Source organism: Suricata suricatta, chromosome 10 (genome assembly GCF_006229205.1).
Source record: "Suricata suricatta isolate VVHF042 chromosome 10, meerkat_22Aug2017_6uvM2_HiC, whole genome shotgun sequence".
NCBI lineage: Eukaryota > Metazoa > Chordata > Mammalia > Carnivora > Herpestidae > Suricata > Suricata suricatta.
In genome coordinates this window covers 6,634,285-6,660,497 of record NC_043709.1, presented here as the reverse complement: position 1 = coordinate 6,660,497, position 26,213 = coordinate 6,634,285, and the positions used below count along the sequence as shown (strand labels likewise).

At 46.4% G+C, this 26,213-nt stretch overlaps 1 protein-coding gene across 4 annotated transcripts; it reads left to right on the top strand.

Annotated features, from left to right (window-relative positions):
• The first annotated feature begins 31 nt into the window (after nucleotides 1-31).
• On the top strand, nucleotides 32-25,274 carry XRCC6 (X-ray repair cross complementing 6). 4 transcript variants are annotated; one of them, XM_029955932.1, is made up of 13 exons: nucleotides 32-119; nucleotides 742-832; nucleotides 1,775-1,887; nucleotides 6,592-6,730; nucleotides 6,983-7,237; nucleotides 7,839-8,022; nucleotides 12,791-12,977; nucleotides 15,354-15,522; nucleotides 16,210-16,371; nucleotides 18,089-18,218; nucleotides 18,850-18,950; nucleotides 23,616-23,729; nucleotides 24,859-25,274. In XM_029955932.1, exons 2-13 carry the CDS (start codon nucleotides 757-759, stop codon nucleotides 25,053-25,055), a joined length of 1,827 nt encoding a protein of 608 aa, XP_029811792.1. In that variant the 5' UTR covers nucleotides 32-119; nucleotides 742-756; the 3' UTR covers nucleotides 25,056-25,274. The 4 variants fall into 4 exon arrangements, with proteins under 4 accessions (XP_029811792.1, XP_029811795.1, XP_029811794.1 ...); XM_029955934.1 differs by lacking the exon at nucleotides 32-119 and adding an exon at nucleotides 202-271; XM_029955935.1 differs by lacking the exons at nucleotides 23,616-23,729; nucleotides 24,859-25,274 and adding an exon at nucleotides 19,068-19,521.
• The last annotated feature ends 939 nt before the right edge of the window (nucleotides 25,275-26,213 follow it).

The window sequence follows — 26,213 nt, the reverse complement described above, 5'->3', positions numbered from 1 at the left end:
GGGAAATACGCGCATGTGCGTGATGACGTAGGGGGCGTTGATTGGGAGCGAGAGCTAGACCCTGTGCGTGCGCGGCACCCCCGCCTTCGTCCCAAATTGGTCTGTTTTTTGCACCTAAGGTAGGGGATTTTAGAGTGTTGTCTGCGTGCGTTGCTTCCCGGCCAGGGCTGCCCTCGGCTTGTTTCACTCACTCAGTCTTGCGCGTCCTAGCCTCACCGCGGAGCGGGGTTATCGTGCAGTGTGCGGACCTGCGGGGCAGGGACAGTTTCTGGTACCAGTTCCCTCCCCCGTAGGGGGCGGTACCTGGCCTTTGAAGCCCACCTACGTTTGAGACTCCGCTGGGCGTGGCTGGAGGAGGAGTTGGGGGAGATATTTGGGCGGGACGTGGACTAGTGGGTCTGCTAGAGGACGGAGTACCCTGGAGCCGGAATGCTGTAGGTCCAGCTGGTGCCGGAGGGCAGGCGGGACCTCCTGGTCGGGCTGCCCCAGCACACCAATCAGAGGGCCACCACCAGCCCCGAAGAGGCCCTAAGGGATAGCTGAAGTGAAGCTCCTGCTGAAATGATACCTAAGTCGATAAACTAATGGATCTCAGTTACTGAGAGATATGGAGGCAGCAGGATCCACATCTACATTCCTCACGAATGATTTCGAGACTTTTAGGGCAGATCTCAAGCCTAAGAGTCGATATTTTTTAGGTTTAAATTTGCTTGGTACTGATCATAACTTTCTTTCACCTAGTGAGCAGTAAACGCTATGTCAGGTTGGGAGTCTTATTACAAAAACGAGGGCGATGAAGAAGAAGAACAAGAAGAGGGCCTTGAAGCAGGTGGTAAGTGATTTTAACCTGTGCTGTTGTGTGTATAAGAAAGACTTTCCCTATTTCTGTTTCATGGCTTACTCTTCTCTTCCCAGATAATCTCCAATGCTTTTTTCCCTTTGAACTTTGCAGAGCTACCCTAGACTTATTCAGATCCTACTCTAGTCTCTGGGACATTCCTAGCCTTGAATTTTTACTGGGTACTTGTAGATTGACATCTATTAGCTCCAGTAACTGACCCTGAACATTGGTGTCCTTTGTCACCTTAGGTGGCCCAGGTAAGACCCTTCCTCACTCAGGAACATCGTTTTACTCTTTGTAGGACCTCACTATAAGAATGCCTTCACTCTCCAGTAACTGCAGCAGCCAAAGAGAAGACATTAGCAACATAGTTGACAAGAGTCATTCTCTTGTCATAGCCTCCAGGTTTGGGAGTATGTATTAAGACAAGGCAGTAAGACAAAGGACAAAGGAAGAGAAATAAGGAGTACATGTAATCTACATACTGGTTAATTTAAGTCCCCGATAGGAAAATTTTAAAGTGTTTTTACTAAAAGTGAGAAATGGGAGCACTTGGGTGGCTCAGTCGGTTGAGCATCTGACTTCGGCTCAGATCATGATCTCACCGTTGGTGAGTTCGAGCCCCCTATTGGGCTCTGTGCTGACTGCTCGGAGACTGTAGCCTGTTAAAGACTCTGTATTTCCTCTTTTTCCCTGCCCGTCTCCCCTCTCAAAAATAAATAAACACTAACAAAAAAATTTAGAAAGGAATATTCACTTGGATGATAAAATTATAAAGAAAATAAGGAAATGATTATTAAAAATCATGATAGTGGCTACTCTTGGGAAGAGAGTGGGCATCATAATAGGCTTTTTTATATTTTATATGAATAATAAACATCATAAATATGAGCACAAGGGCAAACATTTTCTCCTCTGTGTTTTCCCCCATAGGAGAGTATACATACTCAGGAAGAGATAGTTTGATTTTTTTGGTTGATGGTTCTAAGGCCATGTTTGAATCTCAGGGTGAAGTCGAACTGACTCCTTTTGACATGAGCATCCAGGTAAGACTACTTTTTATTTAATTCAAAAAAAGAAAAGAAAGAAAAAAGTATTAGCACCACTTTAAAATAAATTATGGATTCTGAAAAATTTGTTGGTGAATGATAAATGGTGGTTAGCCTCCCCGGATGGCTCCCTGTACTCTGCTCTAAAAAAGGGGAGCAGCGCTGGGGAACAGGCCTGTTTTATTCTGTTTGAGCTCCAGACCCTCGTAGTACATCGCTCCCACCTTCTGGATCAGCTCTGGTGGCACAGAGATGTGAAAGTGAAGGAAGAAAGAGAGTTCCAGCAGATACAGTATCAAAGTGACTCTTGTAGTTGGTATTTGGAAGTTGAGTATCACCTGTGGTTGAAAGAGATTACAACAAAAAGATAACCTAATTTAAAAATGGGTATTTAGAGAAATATACATTTCTCTAAAGATACACAGAGGGCCAAGGAGCCCACAAAAAGACCCACAACCTCTTCAGTCATTAGAAGCAAATCAACACCACAATGAGGTATCACAAGTCACTAGCGTGGCTATAATTTAGAGGGGCAGAAAGGATGCTAAGAAGTGTTAGCAAGGATGCAGGGGAATCAGGAACCTCATACATTGCTGGTGGGAATGTGAAATGCATAAGCTGCTGTGGAAAACAGTTTGGCAATTACTCAAAGAGTTAAACATAGAATTCCCATGTGACCTAGCAATTCTTCTCCCGACTGTCTACCCAGTAGAATAAAAAACAGGGACTCAAATCCTCGTTCTGCCACTTAACAAACTATGTAGTATTAGAAGAGTTGCTGTATCTATTTCCTTGTCTGTATGATGGAAAGAATACGGAGCCCCTGGGTGGCTCAGTCAGTTAAGCATCCCACTTTGGCCCAGGTCATGATTTCACAGTTTGTGGGTTCGAGCCCTGCGTCGGGCTCTGTGCTGACAGCTTAGAGCATGGAGTCTGCTTCCGGTTCTGTGTCTCCCTCTGTCTCTGCCCCTCCACCGCTCATGCTCTTATCTCTCTCTCCTTCAAAAATAAACATTATAATGGAAAGAATAACAGTACCTATCACATCAAGTGGTTGTGAGGGTTAAATATTTTTGTTGTGTAAATTGAGGTATAGTTTACATAACATAAAACTAACCATTTTATTTTATTTCTATTATTTTTTAATGTTTATTTTGATAGAGGGCATGCACACACATGCAAGTGAGAGAGGGGACAGAGAGAGGGGGAGAGGGAGAATCTTAAGAAGGTTCTGCACTGTCTGCATGGAGCCTGACATGGGGCTCGAACCCATGAATGCAGGATCATGACCTGAGCTGACACCAAGAATTAGACTCTTAACCGACTGAGCCACCCAGGTGCCCCTAAAATTAACGTTTTTAAAGTATGCAATTGAGAGGTACTTAGTCATTCATAATGCTGTGTATCCACCACCTCGGTCTCATTCCTGAACATTTTGAACAGATAAACAAAATGTTTATACATACTGTGGAATATTACTCAGGCATAAAGAAGAAAGGAACTATTGATACCACAAGGTGAATGAACCCAGAAGACTCTATATTAAGTGAAAGAAGTCAGATGAAAGATGACATGTTGTATGATTACATTTATATGAAATAAAGAACTCGTATTCCACGGAGAATGTAGGTTGGCAGTTACGAGGGATGGTGGGGGGCCAGAGGAATGGGGAGCAGCTGCTTGCTGGTAAGAATGGGGTTTTGCATTGTGATGAAAATGTTCTGGAACTAGATAGCAATGGTGGTTGCACATCCTTGTGAATATACTAAATACCAATGAATTGTTCACTTTAAAATGGTTAATTTGGAGTGGCGCCTGAGTGGCTCAGTTGGTTAAGTGTCGCGACTTCAGCTCAGGTCTTGATCTCATGGTCCGTGATTTTAAGGTCTGCATCGGGCTCTGTGCTGGACCTGCTTCAGAGTCTGTCTCCCTGTCTCTCTGCCCCTCCCCCGCTCATGCTCTGTCTCTGTCTCTCTCTCAAAAATAATAATAAAACATTTAAAAAAATGGTTAATTTGAGGGTGCCTGGCTGGCTTATTCAGTAGAACAGGAAACTCTTGACTTTGAGGTTGTGAGTTCAAGTCCTACATTGGGCCTGGAGTCTACTTAAATAAAATACAATGGTTAATTTTGTTATGTGAATTTTACTCCCCCCAAATTACCATTTCTTGGTTGGGACAAGAGCCTGCTTGGGATTCTCTCTGTCCTCCTCTCTCTGCCCCTCCCCTGCTCATGTGCCTGTGCTCTCTCTCCCTCTCTTTCTCAAAGTAAATAAACTTGGAAAAATAATTTAAAAAAGATTACCATTTCTTTATACAGAAGAATTATGAAGACTGATCATATACCTTATATTTTTAGAGTTTGGAACCAACCAGAAGCTTCTCATGTTCTAATTTGTATACACGCAGTTCTTGTTGGCAAATTAGAATATCTTGCATCTATAGAAAAATGAGAACAGTTCTTAACTTTAAAGCAGTTTTTCAGAATTGCACACGGGGCTTGTTAGCACTGATCGCAGGGCCTTACCCCAGAATCAGAATTTCTGATTCTGTAAAAGTCTAGTGCTGGGACCAAGAATTTGCTTTTCCAGCAAGGTCCCAGGTGCCGCTGTTCCTAGCTTGGGGACGACTCTTGGAGGAGCCCTGCTTTAGCCGTGTTTGGACTCATCCTCTCCCTGAGGACGTGATGACAGCTGTGTACCCTCTCTCCAAAAAGAGACAGTCACAGTTCTGCTTATCATTTCAAAAGGTTTTAGAAACCCTAATGCCTGTGTGACACGCTGCTGACAGTGGGGAGCCTGCTTGGGATTCTCTCTCTGCCCGTCTGCTGATCTCTCTCAAAAATAAGTAAATAAAAACGTAAAAAAAAAAAAATTTAGAAGCCGTAGTGCCCAAAGAATCCTTTCTCTCTGTGCCCCGCCTCAAAAATAAACATTAAAAAAACCCCAGAAGGAAGTGTAGTATTATATAGCAAATAAGTGAGACATTCACTTATGAGTGATGAGTATAATGTGTTTAATAAGCAATGAAAAAACATTGTCTCAAAAAATTTTTTTAAATTCTTAGAACCTAAAAGAAGCCCTCACCAATTTTTTTTTTTTTTTAGTGTTTGTAGGCTACTCAAAGTAGATTAAAAGTCGTGGGGATGAGGGACACCTGGGTGGCTCAGTCAGTTAAGCGTCTGACTCTTGATCTCAGCGCAGGTCTTGATCTCAGGGGCATGAGTTCAAGCCTTGTGTTGGGCTCCGTGCTGGGTGTGAAGCCTACTTAAAAATAAAAAGTCATGGGGATGAAAAGTACAACATCGGGAATATAGTTAATAGTATGGTAATAGCATTACATGGTGACAGGTAGTAGCTACCCTGTGGTGAGCAGAGCGTAATGTGTAGACTAGTCACGTGACTGTGTTGTACACCTGAACCTACTGTAATCCGTGTCAGCTCTGCTTCAATAAAAATAGAATACATTAAAACATTTATAGAAATAACTACTTGTTATGTGGATAATTATCAGTGAGTAGACCTAGTTTAAATCCTGCATTTAGGGAGTGAGTGTGGGTAGAGTCTCCCGCCAGACATGGGGGCAGACTGGGAGGGGTCACCATGGTCGCTTTATTTCTCAGCTTTGCACTTTCAGAAACTTAATGTCAGTGCCTCCCAGAATTAAGTAGGTCACAGGACTGAGCAGCTGTTATGAGACACTGATTTACTTGATGCTGACCTTAATTTCTTTTCTTTTTTATTATTTTTAAGCAATCTCTACACCCAACGTGGGGCTCAAACCTACAGCCCTGAGGTCAAGAGTTGCAAGCTCCACCAACTGAGCCAGCCAGGTGCCCTCATGCTGACCTTAGTTTAAATGGGTAGATAAGAGGGCACCTGGGTGGCTCAGTCAGTTAAGTGTCCGACTTCGGCTCAGGTCATGTTCTCGTGGCTTGTGAGTTCAAGCCCCGTGTCGGGGTCTGTGCTGACAGCTCAGAGCCTGGAGCCTGCTTTGGATTCTGTGTCTCCTCTCTGTCTTTCCCCAGCTCAAGCTCTGTCTGTCTCTCTCCTTCGAAAATAAATAAACATTAAAAAAAATTTTTTTTAATGGGTAGATAGGACTTTCCTGGAATACTAATGTCTTTAATTGTGTAATTAAGCAAATTTGATTTCAAAAGATGCTGTTAGGGGAAAAAAATGCTGTTAATAGTTATGGACTTATTGTTGGGTTACGTCTACTTATTGTTAGTTTAAACCTTTTATATATGTATTTATTTTATATATGTAAATTCTATTTCTTGGTATCAGGCTACTTGAGGGAGGATCAAGTGGTCTGTTCACTCAGTCACTTAAGTGAATAACATCAGTGGGACTCCTATCCAGATCTTCTGATTCCAAAACTGGGCTACTTTTCCCCCTTATAGCAGGTTTTCTCCCTGAGTATATATGTGTTTTTAATTCTCTGATTTCTTATGGTAGGAACCAGTTATATTTCTGCTATATACTTACCATCCTTTGCCTTCTATTATAATGTAATATATATGCCCCTCCCTCTCACTGATTCATGACTTGCCTGAAGGTACCGGTCATTCCTTAATCTAATGCCATGTATAAATTCAGCAAATATATCGATCACCGACTATGTGCCAGGCACTTTCGGAGCTTAATTTTAGTGGTGAGTAGTTAACCCATTAATCGGATTTTATTTTGATTTTTGTCAGTGTATCCAGAGTGTGTATACCAATAAGATCATAAGCAGTAATCAGGATCTCTTGGCGGTGGTGTTTTATGGTACTGAGAAGGATAAAAATTCAGTGAATTTCAAAAATATTTACGTCTTACAGGAGTTGGATAATCCAGGTCAGTGGTATTCTAAGATCAGCTTCTCCCTAATGCTGGAAGGTCACTACCCTGAACCAAGAGGGGTGTGGAGAAGGAGGTGGATGACATTGTGAATACGAGTGTGCTTTCTGCACAGGGGGTTCTTTCTGGGCTGAGGACTTTGTGGGTTACACACCTCTGGGGTGAGAACGGGAGCCTAGGCTCTTCTATAAAAGCGCCACTGACACTATTCCAATTTTTCTGCCCATTTGACTTCCTGTCTCTGAGCAGGTGCTAAGCGAGTGCTTGAGCTTGACCAGTTTAAGGGGGAGCAGGGGAAAAAACGTTTCCAAGAGCTAATTGGCCATGGCTCTGACTACTCCCTAAGTGAAGTGCTGTGGGTCTGTGCCAACCTCTTTAGTGATGTCCAGGTCAAGATGAGCCATAAGAGGGTCATGCTGTTCACCAATGAAGATGACCCCCACGGCAGCGACAGTGCCAGAGCCAGCCGGGCCAGGACCAAAGCCGCGGATCTCCGTGACACAGGTTGGCGTTTTCCCTGTTCTTTTAAGTTGGCACTTAATCTTCCTACTTCTTTCTAGCTGATGTCAAACATTTGCTTTTCACCATCCAGAATGGGAGAAAAGAGTAAAATGAAGCTACACAGGTGTAACATTCCTACTGAAAATAACTAGGCCGTTAGCTTTCTTTCTTTCTTTTTTTTTTTAAGTTTATTTATCTTGAGAGGGACAGAAATAGCTCAAGTGGGAGAGGGGCAGAGAGAGAGCGAGAGAATCCCAAGCAGGCTCTGTGATGCAGGGCTCAAACTCACGAAAACGTGAGATCATGATCTGAGCCAAAACCAAGAGTCAGATGCTTAACTGACTGAGCCTCCCGGGCGCCCCGAGGCCATGGGCTTTCCGAGGGGCTCTATTAGAGCGAGCTTTTCTTGACTTTTCATGCTCCTGCGTGTGGCAGTGATTTGACTAAGTCTTCCTTATAGCAGCCGATTCCCTCCGTGAGTCTGCAAGTCCTGAAAACGTTACTAACCCCACTAGCTCTCGGCATATTTGAGCTCAACGGAAACAGACTCTCCCTGGCTGAGAACTGTCTGTTGTCCCCTCACTTTTGGCCGTTCTTGCCTCAGGTATCTTCCTGGACCTGATGCACCTGAGGAAACCTGGGGGCTTCGACATATCCTTGTTCTACCGAGATATCATCCGCGTCGCAGACGATGAGGACCTGGGGGTTCACTTTGAGGAGTCGAGCAAGCTGGAAGACCTGCTGAGGAAGGTTCGAGCCAAGGAGACCAAGAAGCGCGTGCTCTGCAGGTGTGCTCTGACCCTGGGCAGCTGCCCACGAGGCCCCTACCGGGTCTCAAACACTGCGTTGCCTTGACCTCCCTGGTCGCTTCCCTCCGGGCCGTGCCTCCCTGTCGTCCTCTAAAACACTTGCTTTACTTCAGGAAAGCGCAAGCTGTTTGCTTCTCCTTCTCTGGGCGGAGCTGGTTTGCTAGTTTTCCAAAATAACACAGCGCTCCGCCTCCTTGGGGTAAACAGTTGTGGCCTGAGCTCTCCTCGGTGGGACGCACTAGGATATCGTCTGCTTTCTTCTCTGTGGATTGTGGATAACAGCAGCACCTGGTATAGAGCAAAATCTCAGAGAGTGCTGGTTATTTTCTCTATTATTAAATTATTCTGTTTCTTTTCTTTCTTAAGTTTTTTTATTGTTTATTTTTGAGAGAGAGACAGAGACAGAAACAGAATGTTAGCAAGGGAGGAACACAGAGAGAGAATTGGAAGCTCTGAGCTGTGAGCACAGAGCCTGACATGGGGCTCGAACCCACGAGCCATGATATCATGACCTGAGCTGAAGTCGGACGCTTAACCGACTGAGCCACTCGGGTGCCCCACGTTACTCTGATTTCTTATAAACCTGAGACCAGTAGGAACCAGATTGTTAGATTAGCTTCAGTTTTTCTTTTCATGTTTATTTATTTCTTTTGAGAGAGAGACAGAGCACTAAGGGGAGGGGCAGAAAGAGAATCCCAAGCAGGCTCCTCACTATCTGTGCAGAGCCCCACATGGGGCCCAAACCTGGGATCATGACCTGAGTGGAAATCTAGTGTTGGAAGGTTAACTGGCTGAGCCACTTAGGCTCCCTAGATTATCTTCTTTTGGAGGCTTTGGTATTAGAATCCTAAGGGCTTCCTGTGTTGTTTTCGAAAGGTTCACCTCAGGCTTTCATCTTAGACTAGTTTCTACAACATATGAGAGTATGACCATTGTAGTTTTTGAGCAGTTTTCAAGATGTTACTACAGTTTGGAAATCTAGTACGCATTTTGGTGGGAATGGCAGGGAGGGTAAAATAGTAATTAAACGTGTAGGTCCTTGGGGCACCTGGGCGGGTCAGTCGGTTAAGCCTCTGACTATGGCTCAGGTCATGATCTTGTGGTTCATGAGTTTGAGCCCTGCGTCGGGCTCTATGCTGACAGCTCAGAGCCTGGAGTCTCCTTCGGATTCTGTGTCTCCCTTTCTGTCTCTACCCTTCCCCTGCTCATGCTTGCTCTTTCTCTCTCTCTCTCTCAAAACAAATAAACATTAAAAATAAATAAGTAAACAAATATAGGTCCTAGAGTCAGATTGACTTAGATGCTAGTCCTGGTCCTGCTGTGCATCCTGGTGTAAGTTCTGTAACTTCTTTGAACCTCAGTAAAATGGGAGCAAGAACGTTACGTCCTCATAGGGCGGCTGTCCTGATTAAGTTCGGTAACCCAGGCAGAGTGCTTGACACACAGTACTTATTCATAATGTTAGCTGTTAGTATTTTTCTCTGGAAGACTTGTTATAGGATATTTGATATGAATAATAAATTGGAACTATTTGAGAACTAATAGTACCTTAGGCCTAGAAAATAATTAATGTTATAATCAAACAATCGAATTTTTGTGTGCCAGGCACTATCCCAAGTTCTTTGTTAACGTATTAACTTATTTAATCTTTATGATAACCCTTTGAGGTGGATTGAAACCCACCCATTAGTAGCATTTATTAGCGTTAAGACATTTCAGTTGATGTTAAACATGTTATTTTGCACTGTGGCTTCCACATTTTCCTTGCTGAGGTGTGATGTAAGCCATATGGTCCACTGTAACTTTATTTTAACTCAGAATTATGACCTTTTCAAGGTTGAAAGGTACTGCAGTTTATAAACGTAAAGATTGAAGATTGGTAGGGAGACTAATGGATTTACTATTTTTGGTTAGAAATAGAACCAAGGTCACTTGAGGCCTGGGGCCAGAGTGGACCACATTGACCTAAAATTGAGAGGACACAACAATTTTAAGTTTATTTATTTAGAGAGAGAATGTGAGTGAGGGAGGGGCAGAGAGAGAGCGGGAGAGAGAGAATCCCAGGCAGGCTCTGTCAGTGCAGAGCCCAACATGGTCTTCAGACCCACAAACCATGAGATCATGACCTGAGCTGAAATGAAGAATTGGACACTTAATCCACTGAGCTATCCAGGCACCCCAGACCCAACAATTTTTAAAAATTACTTTTGAAGATTGCGCTGTTTTTTTTTTTTTTAAGTTTATTTTTCTTTGAGAGTGAGAGAGTGTGCATGCGGGGCAGAGAGAGGGAGAGAATCCCAAGCAGGCTACACACGGTCCGTGCAGAGTCTGACGTGGGTCTCGAACCCATGAACTCTGAGATCATGACCTGATCATTGTCAGCTCTCTTTCAGCAGCCTTTAGACAACGGAGTTTAACACGTAATAAGCCAGAATAAGCTTAAAGTAGGAAGCCACCAAATGGTTGGTGTTGGTAGGAGTGCCATCTGTGGGCCACATGATGCATTACCAAATCCATCTGAGAGCGTGACAGCCGCTGGCTCCAGGAACCAAAATTCTAGTCAGGGCCCCGCCCCCAACCTCTGTCCTCATCACGCAAACCAGTATGCCTTTGAACTCGCTATAACTTATTGAAACCTGCTCTCATTGTTTTTTTAAATTTTTTTATTATTTTTTTTAATGTTTATTTACTTTTGAGAGAGACACACAGAGTGTGAGTGGGGGAGGGTCAGAGAGAGGGAGACACAGAATCTGGAGCAGGCTCCGAGCTGTGAGCGCAGAGCCCGACGTGAGGTCATGACCTGACCGAAGTTGGCCGCTTAACCGATTGAACCGCCCAGGCGCCCCAGACCTGTTCTCATTATTAAGTGCTTACTGTTAAACATTGTATAGCAGTGAAGTTTGGGTTATTAATTTGAGACTTTTCTTCTTTTCTGATCAAGGCGTTTAAAGTTATACATTTCTCCCAGGGCACTATTTTAGCTGCATCCTCTGCTGAAATGTTGTATTTGCACTTTCAATTCAAAATAATTTTAAATTTCCATTATGATTTCTTCTCTGACAGTCTGGATTATGTAGAAGTGTGTTGTTTAATTTCCATGTATTTGAGGTTTCCCCAGATTACTTTCTGTTGTGGATCTCTAACTTAGTTCCATTTTGGTTAAAGAACATACTTTGTATGATTTTAGTCTTTTTAGATGTATTGATAGGTCTCACTTTATGGCTTGCATATGGTCTGTCCTAGAATGTTCGATGTGTGCTTGGAAAGAACATGTAACATAGGTTTTTTTTGCATTCTGTTTTTTTTATTATATTGTCAATATCCTATTATAAATTTTTAAAAATTTTTTTAAATGTTTTATTTATTTTTGATACAGAGAGAGACAGAGCATGAGAGGGGGAGGGGCAGAGAGAGAAGGTGACACATCACCAGAAGCAGGCTCCAGGCTCTGAGCTAGCTGTCAGCACAGAGCCTGACGCGGGGCTCGAACCCATGAACGTGAGATCTGACCTGAGCCAAAGTCGGAGGCTTAACCGACTGAGCCACCCAGGCGCCCCCCTATTACAAATTTTTGCACACTTCATTATTAATAAAGTATTTTTAAAGTTTATTTTGAGAGAAAGCGTGGGGGGCGGTGAAGGGCAGAGAGAGAGAGAGAGAGAAAATCCCAAGCGGACACTGTACTTGTCAGCACAGAGCCCAACGTGCGGCTTGAACTCATGAACTGTGAGATCGTGACCTGAACCGAAGTTGGTTGCTTAACCGACTGAGCGACCTGGTGCCCCTTTGCACAGTTTGTTATTATAAACACGTTTTCTAGAGGTCTGAGGGTTGCATAAGAAGTTGGTATAGATACTCTGGAGCTATATGTCCTAATGGAAAAGTCCATGAGCTCTGAATCAGACATACCTGAGTTTAAACACCAGTTTTTATTAGTTGTCTGTCCTCAGGGAAGTTCGATAACTCTCTGAGCCTCACTGTTTTCATCTCTAAAAAGGACAGTAATCAGGTTTTTGGGTGGTTAACAGAAACAGACTCTTGACTAATTTCAGATGTTATAATGCAGTCCTGAGCGGGGTGAGTAGTGTGGAACCAGGGGGCGCCAGGAGTCCAGAGAGCAAGAACTAATGACAGCGTCTTCAGGGTACCGCTACCACAAAGCGTCCCCCGCAACCTTGTCCTTCCTTGGTCACCGCTTCCCACCTGGACTCTCCAGAGAATAGATCTGACTGCTTAAGGCCAGGCCGGATGTCGCCACCACTTGGCCAGAGAAGGTTATAGCACCTCAATGCACATTCCTCCAAAACTGCAGTTGGGGACGGAGGGGAGCTTCCCAAAGAAAAATCGGGGTTTCATTGTTAAAAGGGGGAGGGGACACTAGACACAAGCAGAAACAACATCATATAATACTTACAGGGATATTATACAGGCTTATTATGATGATTGAATGAGAAAATAAAGTGATGGATACGGGCTGGACTCAATAAAAATAAGCCTTGTTTTTATTAAAGTACATTCCCTGCCATTATTTTTAGTTAACAATATGTTCTGAACGAATTTCTGTGGCGTGACCCTGAGATCATGTGAGCAAACTCCACTGCCGTATTAAAATTATTCTGTTTATATTCTAAGAATTTGGGTTATTGGAGAGAATAAGCCAACGCTTGGGTCCCCCAAAAGAATTTAGCTAGGAAAGTATAATCTTTCACTCCTGTGTTTGCTTGTTTTTTGTTTGTCTCTCCTCCAGCCTGAAGCTTAAGCTCAGCAAAGACATCGCGCTCACTGTCGGCATTTATAACCTGGTCCAGAAGGCCTTCAGACCTCCTCCAGTGAGGCTTTACCGGGAGACCAATGAACCCGTGAAAACCAAGACCCGGACATTCAATGTCAACACGGGCAGTTTGCTTCTGCCCAGCGACACCAAGAGGTCTCAGGTAGGCCTGCCTTCTCACCGAGTTCCGTCCCATTGAAGAGTCCACAGGGAGAGACCTTGATCTCTTTGATGTATGCATCTTTATAGCTGTTAAACCACAAAGCCATTACTCTTTGGAACTATGGTATATAGATCACTTATTTAAGAGACTGTACTTTTTTATTTTTTGTTATATGTATATATATATATATATATATATAAAACAGCACGAGCAGGGGAGGGGCAGAGAGAGAGGGAGACACAGAATCTGAAGCAGGCTCCAGGCTCCGAGCTGTCTGCACAGAGCCTGAGGCGGGGCTCAAACCCACGAACCACGAATCCTGACCTGAGCCGAAGTCTTAACAAACTGAGCTTAACAAACAGCCACCCAGGTGCCCGTAGAGATTTTATTGCTAAGTAATCTCTATAACCCAACATCGGGCTTGAATTTATAACCCGTGATGAGTCCACCAGCTGAGCCAGCCAGGCGCCCTGGCATCTAGATCATTACTACCTTGAAAGCTAGAAAGTTAGAGCCAGTGTATAAAACAGTGGAAACTTTAGCCCTGGACCACTCTGCATTCTGCTCTAACAGTTAAGTTCCTGGCTTGGGTACGGTAGCAGAAAATGCCTTAGAGCGAACAAGGGAGATGAATGAGGGAAAGTGTGTGAGGTGTGAACTGTCCTTTTCTAGGGAGAGGTGTTTTCCCCCCCAAACCAAATGTTTCCTGTGCTTTGAAATGATACACGGATGCCATTTTTAATCTGAAGGACAGACTAAGAATGCAGAACATTGTCTTTCCTCACTCTCTCACCTTCGTGCAATCTGGAATGATTTGATATCTAAAATTAAAATCAAATGAGTCATCCTTTTTAATTATACAAAATGTGGGGGAGAGTCTGAGATTTTTTTTTTTTTTTTTGCATAAGGTCAGGACCAACCAAGGATCAACTAAGTAACTAAAATACTATTTTTAAAATGTTTATTTATGGGGCACCTGGGTGGCTCAGTTGGTTTAGCGTCTGGCTCTGAGCTGGATTCTGTATCTCCCTCTCTCTCTGACCCTTCCCTGCTCATGCTGTCTCTGTCTCTCAAAAATAAATAAATATAAATTTAAAAAATGTTTATTTATTTATTTTGAGAGAGAGAACAAGCGAGCAGGGGAGGGGCAGAGGGAGAGAGAGACAGAGACAGAGACAGAGAGAGAGAGAGAGAGAGAGAGAGAGAGAGAGAGAGTCCAAAGCAGGCTCCATGCTGTCAGTTCAGAGTCCGATGCAGGGCTTGAACCCACGAACCATGAGATCATGACCTGAGCGGAAATGAAGGGTCAGACTGCTTAATTGACAAAGCCACCCAGGTGCTCCTAAAATATTATTTTGATTCAACCCATGAGATTTTTTTGGAGCACAGATCTCATGCCAGAGTGTTTTTCCCTACTTTTTAACAGAGAAGACAAAAAATTTCCCCTTCTATTTTGGAAGTATCTAGTTTTATAGGTTGGTTTATTCATAGGCAGTAACTCTTTTGGTCGTGGAGTTTCTTTCTTGATCCAGTGTGCCTATGAAGAAACTTCATGTTCATTAAATTCAAATTTGACTCTGTTGTTAAGCTCTGTTACTAACTGTATATCCGGGACCACACTGCAGACACTAAAGTTAATACGTGTGTGTTTGTGTGTGTGTGTCTGTCTGTCTCCCACGCTGAGATCTAGCGCAGTACTGAGCTAGGACCTCTCGATAGATAGGCCTGGTCCGAGTTTGCCTCGTGGGTCAAGGACGATGCTGAGAGTTTAGTATATGTTAACTGTGGGAAGGAATCCATGCTTGAAGGGCCTGGCCTTCACCAGAGAGATGGTGGTTTCTTTATTTTTTAATTTAAAAAATACACATTTTCTTAATGTTTACTTATTTTTGAGAGAGAGCGAGAGACCAAGTGGGGAAGGGGAAGAGAGAGAGGGAGACACAGATTCCAAACCAGGCTCCAGGCTTCTGAACTGTCAGCACAGAGCCCGATGTGGGGGCTCAAACCCATGAACCGTGAGATCATGGCCTGAGCAGAAGTCGGACACTTAACCAGCAGAGCCACCCGGGCGCCCCAGAAAGATGGTGGCTTACAGCCCAGTTCAGTTGTATAATGTGGAGCAAGTTACCAACCATCCAGCTCGCCTCACTCATCCGTAAAAACAGTTTTTAACATCTACCGCTGAGGACTGACACAGAAGATAGATTGGAGGGCTAACCGGAGTGCCTGGCAGGCACTCAGTATGTGTTAAATCCCGACGGTAAGAGGAGGGTCCCCCTGGAGAAGAATGCGGACTTTAACTTGCTGGAATCATGTAGCACCCACTGCACCTCCACGCAGCCTCTGTGTGTGGCCCTCATGTTCCCCTTCCTTTAGATCTATGGGAATCGTCAGATTGTGCTAGAGAAAGAGGAAACAGAAGCACTGAAACGGTTTGATGAACCAGGTTTGATTCTCATCGGCTTCAAGCCCTTGATGATGCTGAAGAAGCACCACTACCTGAGGCCCTCGCTGTTCGTGTACCCCCAGGAGTCCCTGGTAAATGGTATGTGGCGTCGGTCAAGGGTAAATGGATAACGGAAGGCAGTTTACCGAGCGAGCCGCTTGGAAACCGGATGGCTTAAGGGGGTATTTTGAAGGTGATTCATGGCCAGATAAGTTTTAGAAATTTGGGACTAAGCAAAGTTGAAGAGATTTCTTTGGGACCTAATACACTGCTATGCATTTGAGTATGGGGGTGGGGGCAGGTATGGAATTAGTATTTTTAAAACTTACTTCCTATGGAATTCTGTCTTTGGAGCATCAGATAAGAGTTAACAAAGAAGAAAAACCAGTTTCTTCCCTAGTGTCGCCAATTAAAGATGATATGAACTAGGTCGTTGGGTTTCTGCTGTCCAGACCTATATTCCTCGGTGCTCTAGCTAATGAACCCCCTGGATTTGACCTGATTGGCTTTCATTAGCAACTGGGGCTGATATCATCAGCCTAAATATAGTAAAAGTGAGCTAGTGTCGGTAATTCACACTCCTAAATGGGGTATTCGAGGCATCTAATCCTTTTCCTTTCTGTGCCTTTGCGGCCCATCAGCTCTGGGCTTCTCACACCTTACCTGTGGAAGTATCACAAGCCCTTTTAAGGAAGTGGGAGAAAAATCGTAGGCTTAGAAGATGAGCTAAGAGAGAACAAAGGAGGCACTTTTAGGATGCAGATCCCTGGGACGTTTGTTTTCCAGGGAGCTCAACTCTGTTCAGTGCTCTGCTCACCAAGTGTCTGGAGAAGGAGGTCATGGCGGTGTGCAGGTACACCCCGCATCGGAACACCCCTCCTTATTTTGTGGCCTTGTTGCCACAGGAAGAGGAGCTGGATGACCAGAAAGTTCAGGTGACTCCCCCAGGTATGTGGAAGAGAGACTTCTAGTGCTACTGAACTTTGCTCAGACTTTGGAGTCACTCATAGGATTCCAACGCAGACCTGCTGAACCATAGTTTCCAGGAATAGGGCCCGGCAGATGTGTATTCTCAGTTTCACAGATGTCAAGATGCAGAGCCAGTTATGCTGCCTAATATGGTTGTGCAGTGCACAGCATGTACGCTGCACCAGGCAGCTCAGCAGCCACAGTTGAGAAGTGGCTGCATGGGGACTGCTGGCAGGTTACTGACGAAGTTGACGGCCCCCTGCTGATACCTCTATGAAAAGCCGTTCTTTGGCTCCCTTGCGATGTTTGATGTCGGTTTATCTTCTGCCTACGCTAAGACAGTGAGGTGCAGTAGGAAGACCGTGGGTTTGAAATCATACTTGACTATATCTTACTCTTACGTGTGGGAAAGTTTACTTTTTGTTTTATGCCCATCTCTGCCACACATACCTGGCTAACTTGGGCAAAGAAATGAACCTTTCTGTTTATATTCCATCCTTGTAAAGATGAGAATTCTGGAACACCTTTTTATCCAGGTTGTTTCACATTTGAAATAAGTTAATAAATGTACAAGTGCCCGAAGCAGCCAAGAGATGCTGCTTCTTTCCTTTTTAGCCACATGCTCAGAAAAATGAACTTTATGGGGCACCTGGGTGGCTAACTCAGTTACGCATCTGACTCTTGATTTCAGCTCAGGTTATGATCACACAGTAGTGAGACTGAGCCTCATGTTAGGTTGTGTGCTGACCGCTCAGAGCCTGTTTGGGATTCTCTCTGCCTCTCTCTTGCTTGTTCTCTCAAAAATAAAGGGATGAACAATAAAAAGAAAAAAGAGAAATCCCAACTCTTTTTTAATTTTAAAAAAAAAAATTTTTTTTAATGTTTTATTTATTTTTGAGACAGAGAGAGATAGAGCATGAGAGGGGGAGGGGCAGAGAGAGGAGACACAGAACCGGAAGCAGGCTCCAGACTCCGAGCTAGCTGTAAGCACAGAGCCTGACGCGGGGCTCGAACCCACGAACGTGAGATCTGACCTGAGCCGAAGTCGGAGGCTCAACCGACTGAGCCACCCAGGTGCCCCTAATTTTTTTTTTTTTTTTGAGAGACAGCACAAGCAGGGGAGGGTCAGAGAGAGAGGGAAACACAGAATCTGAAGCAGGCTTCAGGCCCTGAGCTAGCTGTCAGCACAGAGCCCGACGTGGGGCTCGAACCCACGAACCGTGAGATCATGCCCTGAGCCGAAGCCGGAAGCCAGACGCTTAACCGTCTGAGCCCCCAGGCGCCCCCTCCTGTTTCCTTTTAGTGTGTGGAAGGGGTGGGGGGAACAGAAGGGAGAGGCTGAGGCTCAGAGGGCCCGATAGAGCTGGGTCTCAGCCCTCCAGGGAGGGGGCACTGGCTGGCTGACTCTGAGTGTCCAGAAAGCTGGAGGCTGGGACCAGCTGCTACTGGCCTGTGAAGAACCCTGGCCGGGCCAGTGGCACCAGGAACGGGAAGGCATGGGAAGGGGTGCCCACCTCCCTCTCTGCTCTGAGGCTGCTAACGGGAATCGGCTGATGAAGGAGACTTAGGGCTGGCAGGGTCCCAGTGCCAGCATCACAAGCCGTAGGAGGGTGAGTTTGAAGTTGAGAGACAAATGACAACTCCACAACTGAAACCGTTTTTTGAGTCAAATCTCAGGAAACTAATGTTTCTTCAGGCTTCCAGCTTGTCTTCTTACCCTATGCTGACGACAAACGGAAGGTGCCCTTTACTGAGAAAGTCATGGCCAACCCAGAGCAGATAGACAAGATGAAGGCCATTGTTCAGAAGCTCCGTTTCAATTACAGGTAAGTCGTGGGTTGGTCTCAGGCCTTTTGGAACTGGGGTGAGGGGATTATTTTACTCCCAGGTTCCTGCTGAGCGTGGGAAGAAAGTATTCAGGCTCTTTCTCTCCCTCTCACCACCTTGCCTTCATCTTTTTCTTGGACTTCCACGACCCTCCCTTCTCCATTTCTCTCTCTGCCCACTGCTTCCAGTGACACAGCTGGGCAGGGATTGTTAGGTTTTAAGTCAGCTTTTAGGGAGGCCTGGGTGGCTCAGTCTGTTAAGCGTCTGACTTCAGCTCAGGTCATGATCTCACAGTTCATGGGTTCGAGCCCCGTGTTGGGCTCTGTACTGACAGCTCAGAGCCTGGAGCCTGCTTTGGATTCTCTGTCTTCCTCTCTCTGCCCCTCCCCTGCTTGCGCTCTGTCTCCCTCTCTCTCAAAAATAAAGCGTTACATTTTTTTTTTATTTTTTAAATCAGCTTTTGGATTCTAATAAATTGAGAATCGGAGAGAGAAAAGTTGATTCAAGAGCCAAGATTCCCAGCCATTTTATCTGGGCTCTTTTCCTGTGATATCTCAGTCAGGTGTATTTAATTTTATTAATTAAATTTTATTTTAATGTTTAAATGTATTTATGTTCCTGTTTTACCAGAAGTGACGCCTTTGAGAACCCCGTGCTGCAGCAGCACTTCCGGAACCTGGAAGCCCTGGCCTTGGACCTGATGGAGCCTGAGCAGGCAGTGGATTTGACACGTAAGAGGGCTGGGGCCGGGCTCTTTCCGTGGGGGGTTTTCGTAACGCTTTCCCTCTGGACCGGAAATACGGATGCATTTCCTGGCATCTTCCAAAGACTCAACCTCGTTTTTCCAGGCGGCTCGGAGAGATTTTCTAGACCAGCATAGACTGCCTCAGGACAGATGTGGCTCGTTCTGCCGTGAGGGGCGGAGGCAGTGCCAGACTTCTGAGACCTGCCTTTGAACCAGGCCCTCTCGTGACCACATGTGGTAAAAGTAAAAAACAAACAAAAAAACAAATCTATGACATTTATGAGCACTTACTGCGTGCAAGGCACTGTGTGTCCTAGCTGACTCATTGAATTCTTGTAACTATGAGGTGGGCACTGTTGTCCTTATTTTATAGAGAAGGTAGTAATTCACCACGTAAGTAGTGAGGGTCGATGAAGGTTTAGAATCCGGTGCCTCTGGCCCCAAAACGTCGCTCTGCACCCCCGTGTTTCTCGTCTCTCCTTCAGACCACAGGCCCTGCCTGAGAAGCTCCTCGTTACCCGGCCGCGGGGAGACTTGCGTGGCCTCCTTGGCTGAGCTCTGAGCTCGCTGCCAGTCCCTTTCTTTTTTAATTAATTAATTAATTAATTAGTTTGTTTGTTTTATTTATTTAATTTAGAGATAGTGCAAGAGGGTTAGGGGCAGAGAGAGAAGGAAACAGAATTCCAAGCAGGCCCCACACTGTCAGTGCAAAGCTCGATGCAGGGCTTGAACTCATGAACCATGAGATCCTGACTCAGCCGAAACCAAGAGTTGGACGCTTAACTCACCGAGCCACCCAGGCCCTCTTAGAAAAGCTCTTTTATCAGGTCAAAAACGTGTCCACCTGGATACACAGGAGCTTTTACAACCAATCACATTAAAAAATATATTCAATTAACCCAAACAAAGGCAGAACAAGAGGGGAAGAGGATCCAAGAACAGACAGGACAGAGTCCAGTCCCTTTCTTGATTGCTCTTACATGTTCTGTACGAGGACGCACACGCTCGGTTTCGTGATGCAGGTAAATGTCAGCTGGGAAACAGCTGAGATTTAACGAAGACTCTTGACACAGGTTGAAAAGATCAGAACAGTCAGGTGGCCTGCTTATCTTCCCAGTTATTATTATTGTTTAATGTTTATTTTTGAGAGAGAGAGAGAGACAGTGTGAGCAGGGGAGGGGCAGAGAGAGAGGGAGACGCAGAATCCTTAGCAGGTTCCAGGCCTCGAGCTGTCAGCACAGAGCCCGATGCGGGGCTCGAACCCATGGACTATGAGATCATGACCTGAGCTGAAGTCGGACGCTTAACCGACTGAGCCCCCTACTTCCCGGTTATTAATGATCTCTTTTTACTAGACAGAACAGCTCCAACACTAGACGTATGAGAGCTGTTGTACCTGTTTTATGATGGGTACTGTTGGATCTGGCCGAACAGGAACCTTGGGATTAAGCAGCCAATCTTTTTTTTTTCTTTGAAGTGAATTTATTTTTCAGAGAGAGAGAAAGAGCATGAGTGGGGGAGGGAGAGAGAGAGGGAGAGACAGAAGCCCAAGCAGGCTCCATGCCGCCAGCACAGAGCCTGCCATGGGGCTTGATCCTACAAACCATGAGATCATGACCTGAGCCAAAATCAAGGGTCAGATGCTCAACCAACCGAGCCCCCCAGGCGCCCCTGCAGCCATCTTTCATGACGGCCTTTAGGTAAATCAGGGAGTACGTTGCCTGGTCTCCAGCAGTGTGGTGAAGGACGTGGGCTTTGGAAACAGCCGATAACAGATTTGAATCCCAGCTCTGCCGCTTCCTGACTTGAGTAGCCTTGGAATCTTACGTCATCTGCCTGAAACTCGGTGTCATTATAGGTCAAATGGGGACAGCGATGCCGCTCTCATAAGGTATTGACACCGTCTCGGTCCTGACACTCAGGAGGTGCTCAGAACACGGCTGTTCCCCTTTATTCCACAGCGTTCTCTCTTCCTCACTGGGGCCTTGGCCTTGTGCGTTCTGGCCTCTGTCCTGAATTTTACTGCAAGTTGTGTTTGCTTTTCCTGTCTCTATTTTCAAAACAGTTTTGGCTGCTCTGATGTTTCCTATACCCCCAGTGGCCCAGGTTTCTGACCTCAGCCCCACTGCCCCCTCTGCCTGCTGTCCCCCTCATGTCTGTGACCCCCCACGCCGGTGTCTCCCGCCGTACGTGTCCTCGACTCTGGCCGGAACTGCTGCTGCCGTGGGCCCCGGGTCGTCCACCGCTCAGACGCCCGATACTTTTGCCTCTTGTTCTTGTACGTTCTTCACTCGTTTCTCATCCGATGTGATTCTGCTTCCCTCTGACGCGTGATGTAGTTTCCTCTGAATAAATAACTTCCCGAAGACTCCGAACTGTTTCTCCCTTTCTCTGTTTGGCTCTGTGACCCCACGCTGTCTCGGTTTTTCTCCTGGGCCAACAGTGCCCCCGGACGCCCTTGCTGGGCTGCTGCCCTGTAGTTTCTCCTCTGAACATGGGGGCGAGTGCGCTCAGGGACCCTGGCCCTGTCTTTCTCTGTCACTTCACTTCTCCCCGGTGGCCTCAGGCGACACCAGTGCGTCGAAGTGTGCTTCCTGGACCAGCGGCACTGGCGACTCCTGGAGACTTGTCAGAAATGCCCATTTTGAGCCCTTTCCCAAGGTGGCTGGATCTGAAACTCAGGTTGGGCCACTGCAACCTTTGTTTTACAAGCCTTCCAGGTTATTCTGAGACCTCCTCTCGCACGCTGGTTCTCCGCGTTGGCTGTACGACAGAATCATCTGGGGGACTTCAAAAAATCTGGCGGTCTCGGCCTCACCCCCCAGACCACTTAAATCAGAATCCCTGGGACTGGGGTTTGGGCATCAGTATTTTTTAAAAATCTTAGCTGGGGGTGCCTGGGTGGCTCAGTTGGTTCAGTGTCCGGCTTCGGCTTGGGCCATGATCTCACGGTTCGTGAGCCCCGCGTCGGGCTCTGTGCTGACAGCTAGCACAGAGCCTGGAGCCTGCTTCCGATTCTGTGTCTCCCTCTCTCTCTGACCCTCCCCTGCTCACGCTCTCTCTGTCTCTCAAAAACAAATAAAAAACGTTAAAAAAAAAAAAAGTCTTAGCTGGCTGCCAGGATGGGAACGAAAGCTCTCGCGGTGACTCTGTTGTCTGGAGCCCGGGCCTTCTGTCTGGGCAGGAGCCCGGTTTGGTTGTGACATTGTGCCGTCTGCTGGGCACACCAGGGGGCAGGAGCTCCCTTTAGTACTTTGGAAAAGTGGCCACATGAGACGATGAGACACTTGTCTCCGCATGCCTATCCTTCATGTGACACAGCTCAGGTCTCAAGCTCTAGAAAGTACTAGTGGTTAGGTAACAAACAACCAAGAAAACAAAAATACTGTCTTTTCCCCAAAGGCATCCTTCTCCTGTTGCATCAGTCCTGGGGAATGCCCCTGCCATCCCAACCAGTCACCGCCTCCCCCTGGCCGCCCCTACACCCCACGTGCCATCTGCACATCCATCAGGCCTGCCACCTTACGGTCCCTTACCCCTGCTGCCCCCCCCACCTGCCGCCCCCCGCTTCGGCCTTCTGCCTCGCCCTCCTTCCATTCATACTCCACACACAGCTCCACATGATCTTTTTTTTTTTAATTTTTGTTAATGTTTTATTTTTTATTTTTGAGAGACAGACAGCATGAGCAGGGGAGTGTCAGAGAGAGAGGGAGACACAGAATCCGAAGCAGGCTCCAGGCTCTGAGCTAGCTGTCAGCACAGAGCCCTATGCAGGGCTCGAACCCACGAACCGTGAGATCATGACCTGAGCCGAAGCCGGACGCTTAACCGACTGAGCCACCCAGGCGCCCAAGATGATCTTTCTAAAACGTATAGATCGTATTGTCACCCTGTCGTAGCCCTTCGGAGTTGCCCCACTGTTCTCAGGATAGAGTCTCAGACCGGGGCAGGTGTTCAAGGCTTCCATGACCTTGCCGTGGTCACCTTCCCAGCCTCCTCGCTGACAGTCTACCTTCAGGCTGCATGGTACCTGCAGTTTCTTACCCCTGTGCCTTCTGCTTGGAACAGTTCCTGCCTGGGGAAGAGCGCCCAGCTTTCCAGACTTGGCTGCAGAGTCTTTCCCGACCCCTCCTGTGTTCCAAGTGCCTTGTTCAGTCCCTTCCTTCACGGCACTGCCATCTGCTGTGTTTATGTCCTTACCGCCTTCTTACCCTGATTAGACTGTAATCCCACCGGGGACATGGACTCTTGCTTGACACCCCAGAATCTAGCCCTGCTCTCCACTCTGTCCTTCGCAGCTGTGTGACCTTGAGCAAGTCATCTAACCTCTCTGCTTTCCTCTGTAAAACAAGGGAACAAACTTACCTACGCCAGAGGTCGTTAGAGGATTAAATAAAAAAATAAGCTTTAAGCAGTGCAAAGGGTGCCTGGCTGTGGTAAGTGCTCCTGAAATGCAGTTGTTAGAAGGTACTTGGTAAATATTAGGAAGACTTTGTTGAATGTGTTCTTGACCAGGTCAGTTGCCGCCTCCTGGACCCTTGCAGCGTCTGCAGGGGGTGCTCTCTCCTTGGGTCCCTGTAGACCTGGAACTGGACAGGAAGCAGGGGCTTGTGACTCATCTGGCCATTCTTGTTGTGTCTTGATTTTCTAGTGCCTAAAACTAAAGCAATAGATAAGAGGCTCGGCCCCCTAGTGGATGAGTTCAAAGAGCTTGTCTACCCACCTGATTACATTCCTGAAGAAAAAGTTACCAAGAGGAAACAAGGTGAGGAATTGGGTTTTTTTTTTTAAGTTTATTTATTTTTGAAAGCAAAAGAGAGAGAGAGGGGGTGCAAGAGGGGGAAGGGCAGAGAGAGAGGAGGAATGAGGATCTGAAGCGGGTTCCTTGCTGACAGCAGAGAGCCCAATGCAGGGATTGAACTCATGAACCGTGAGATCATGACTTGAGCCAAAGCCGGACACTGAGCTGACTGAGCCACCTAGGCAACCCAGGAACTGTTTTTTTATTTAAAACATGGTAATGTTTATTTTTGAGAGAGGGAGGGAGTGCTAGCAAGGGAGGGGCAGAGAGAGGAGGAGACAGAATCTGCACTATCCGTACAAAGACCAAAGTGGGGCTCGAACTCCCAGCCCTACAAGGAAATGGAGCTGTAAGAGGCTAGGCTGGTGGCCATAGAGCCTTCTCTCTTTTCATCCAGAAGTGACTCCTTTAGGAGCAGCCGGGTGGCTCGGACAGTTAGGCATCCAACTCTTGATTTTGGCTCAGGTCATGATCTCAGTTTGTGAGATAGAGCCCTGTTTGGGCTCTGTGCTGACAGCCTGAAGCCTGCTTGGGATCATCTCTCTCCCTCCCCCTCTCTTTCCCTCTCTTTCTCTCCCCTTTCCCCTTTCCCTGTCTCTGTCTCTCTCTGCCCCTTCCCTGCTCTCACAAAGACATGTGCATGCTCTCTCTCAAAATAAATCAAAAACCAAAACAAAAACGGAAGGGACTCCCCTAGCGCCCTGGCGAACTGCTACCGTGGCGCTTCACATCTGTGCACACGTTAATGATTTACTTGTTTATCCCACTCGGTCTGCACTTGCTTATCATGTAGCGTGGTGCCTGAGTACTGTGCACGGTGCTCTGTAAATGCCTTTGGAAGGAAAGAAGGAAGGACTTCCCCAGAGTGAGCACCAGTTTTGGGCAAACTGCTGGCACTTAAACTACTCTGAACTTCCTTCTAGGTAGGCTCTGGTTTTGACTTCATGCTTAAATGATGCTGCCTTATCAAAATACCCTCCCGCGGTGTTCTAGGTGGGCCTCGCAGCTCATGGGAAATGGCTGGCTGCAGCCCATACTGTAGAAGGACCACTGTTAGTATTTCCAATCACTCCCTCCTGACCTTTTCCCTCAGGTGATGAAGGTTCTGGAAGCAAAAGACCCAAGGTGGAGTTATCTGAAGAGGAGCTGAAGGCCCACGTCAGCAAGGGCACGCTGGGTAAGCTCACTGTGCCCACGCTGAAGGAAGCCTGCAGGGCGTATGGGCTGAAGGGCGGGCTGAAGAAGCAGGAGCTGATGGACACGCTCGCTAAGCACTTCCAGAAGAGCTGAGCAGAGCGCAGACAGCTAGCCACCCTTCTGCGCGAGAGCCAGGCTGCCTGCTTTTGTCCTCATCAAGTTAAAACCTGTTTCTCCTGGGCCAGGAAGAGCCTGTCCGATAGAAGCCAAGAACTTTACATTTATGAGACTTTCTGTTGCATTGGAGACCATAGAGCCTCCCCCTTTGCTGTGCTTTACTGTCTGAATAAAGAGCTTGAACTTTGTACTAAATACCGTTCTTATTTTTTAGTTTTTCAATGTTTTTATTTTTGAGAGAGAGAATAAAACAGGGGAGGGGCAGAGAGAGGAGGGGACAGAGGATCTGAAGCGGGCTCCGTGCTGACAGCAGAGAGCCTGATGTGGGTTCACACTCACTGTGAGATACGACCTGAGCCGAAGTTGGATGCGTAACCAACTGACTGAGCCCCCCAGGGGCCCCTGTCCTGTTCTTCAGTGTGTGAGAGAGAGCCTCGCATCCAGAGGTCACCTGCCAGTGGCTCTCAGCTTAATTTGCTCTCCCATTAGGAACACATCCTCAACATCATGGAAACTAAGCATCAGGGAGGGGACGGGGGATGTGACAATAAGGCCAGGTAGACATACTTCAGGAATGACAAGCCCTGGCAAGATTCTCCTCGCCCTTTGTCCCCCCAACTGTTCTCCCTTTCCCTGTGTCAATACAGAGCTAAAGATCAGAGGTCGGATGCAGGAAGAACATTTCTAATTCTGGCACCGTTTGCTTCATGGCAAACGGCAGCCCCCTTCGGGCTGCATTCCTCTTCATGTGACATTCAGGTGCCTGAAGATACATCTATCTCCCTGAGAAGATTCCAGCACACATGAAAGGAGTTGTTCTACTTTTTCAGGGGAGCTGTGGTAAGACGAGGAGAGGTCCTAGCATTAGAAGGGGAGAGAGGAGCAGGGGGTCTTTCTCTTTGTTGCTTCTACTGCTTTTGAAGAATTAGAGGGAAGTTAATCCTCAAAAGCATCTCTTCTAATCGGAGAATTAACTTCCTTCTCCTCCACATATGGAAAGAAAGCCAAACGAGTATTACATCTGCTTTCCAAGTAAAAACAAAACAAAGCACCTTGTAACACTCCGAGAACAAAGAATCCAAAAGTGAAAATCTCTTAAGTTTAACTTGACCTTCCTGTATCTCATGAGACGCT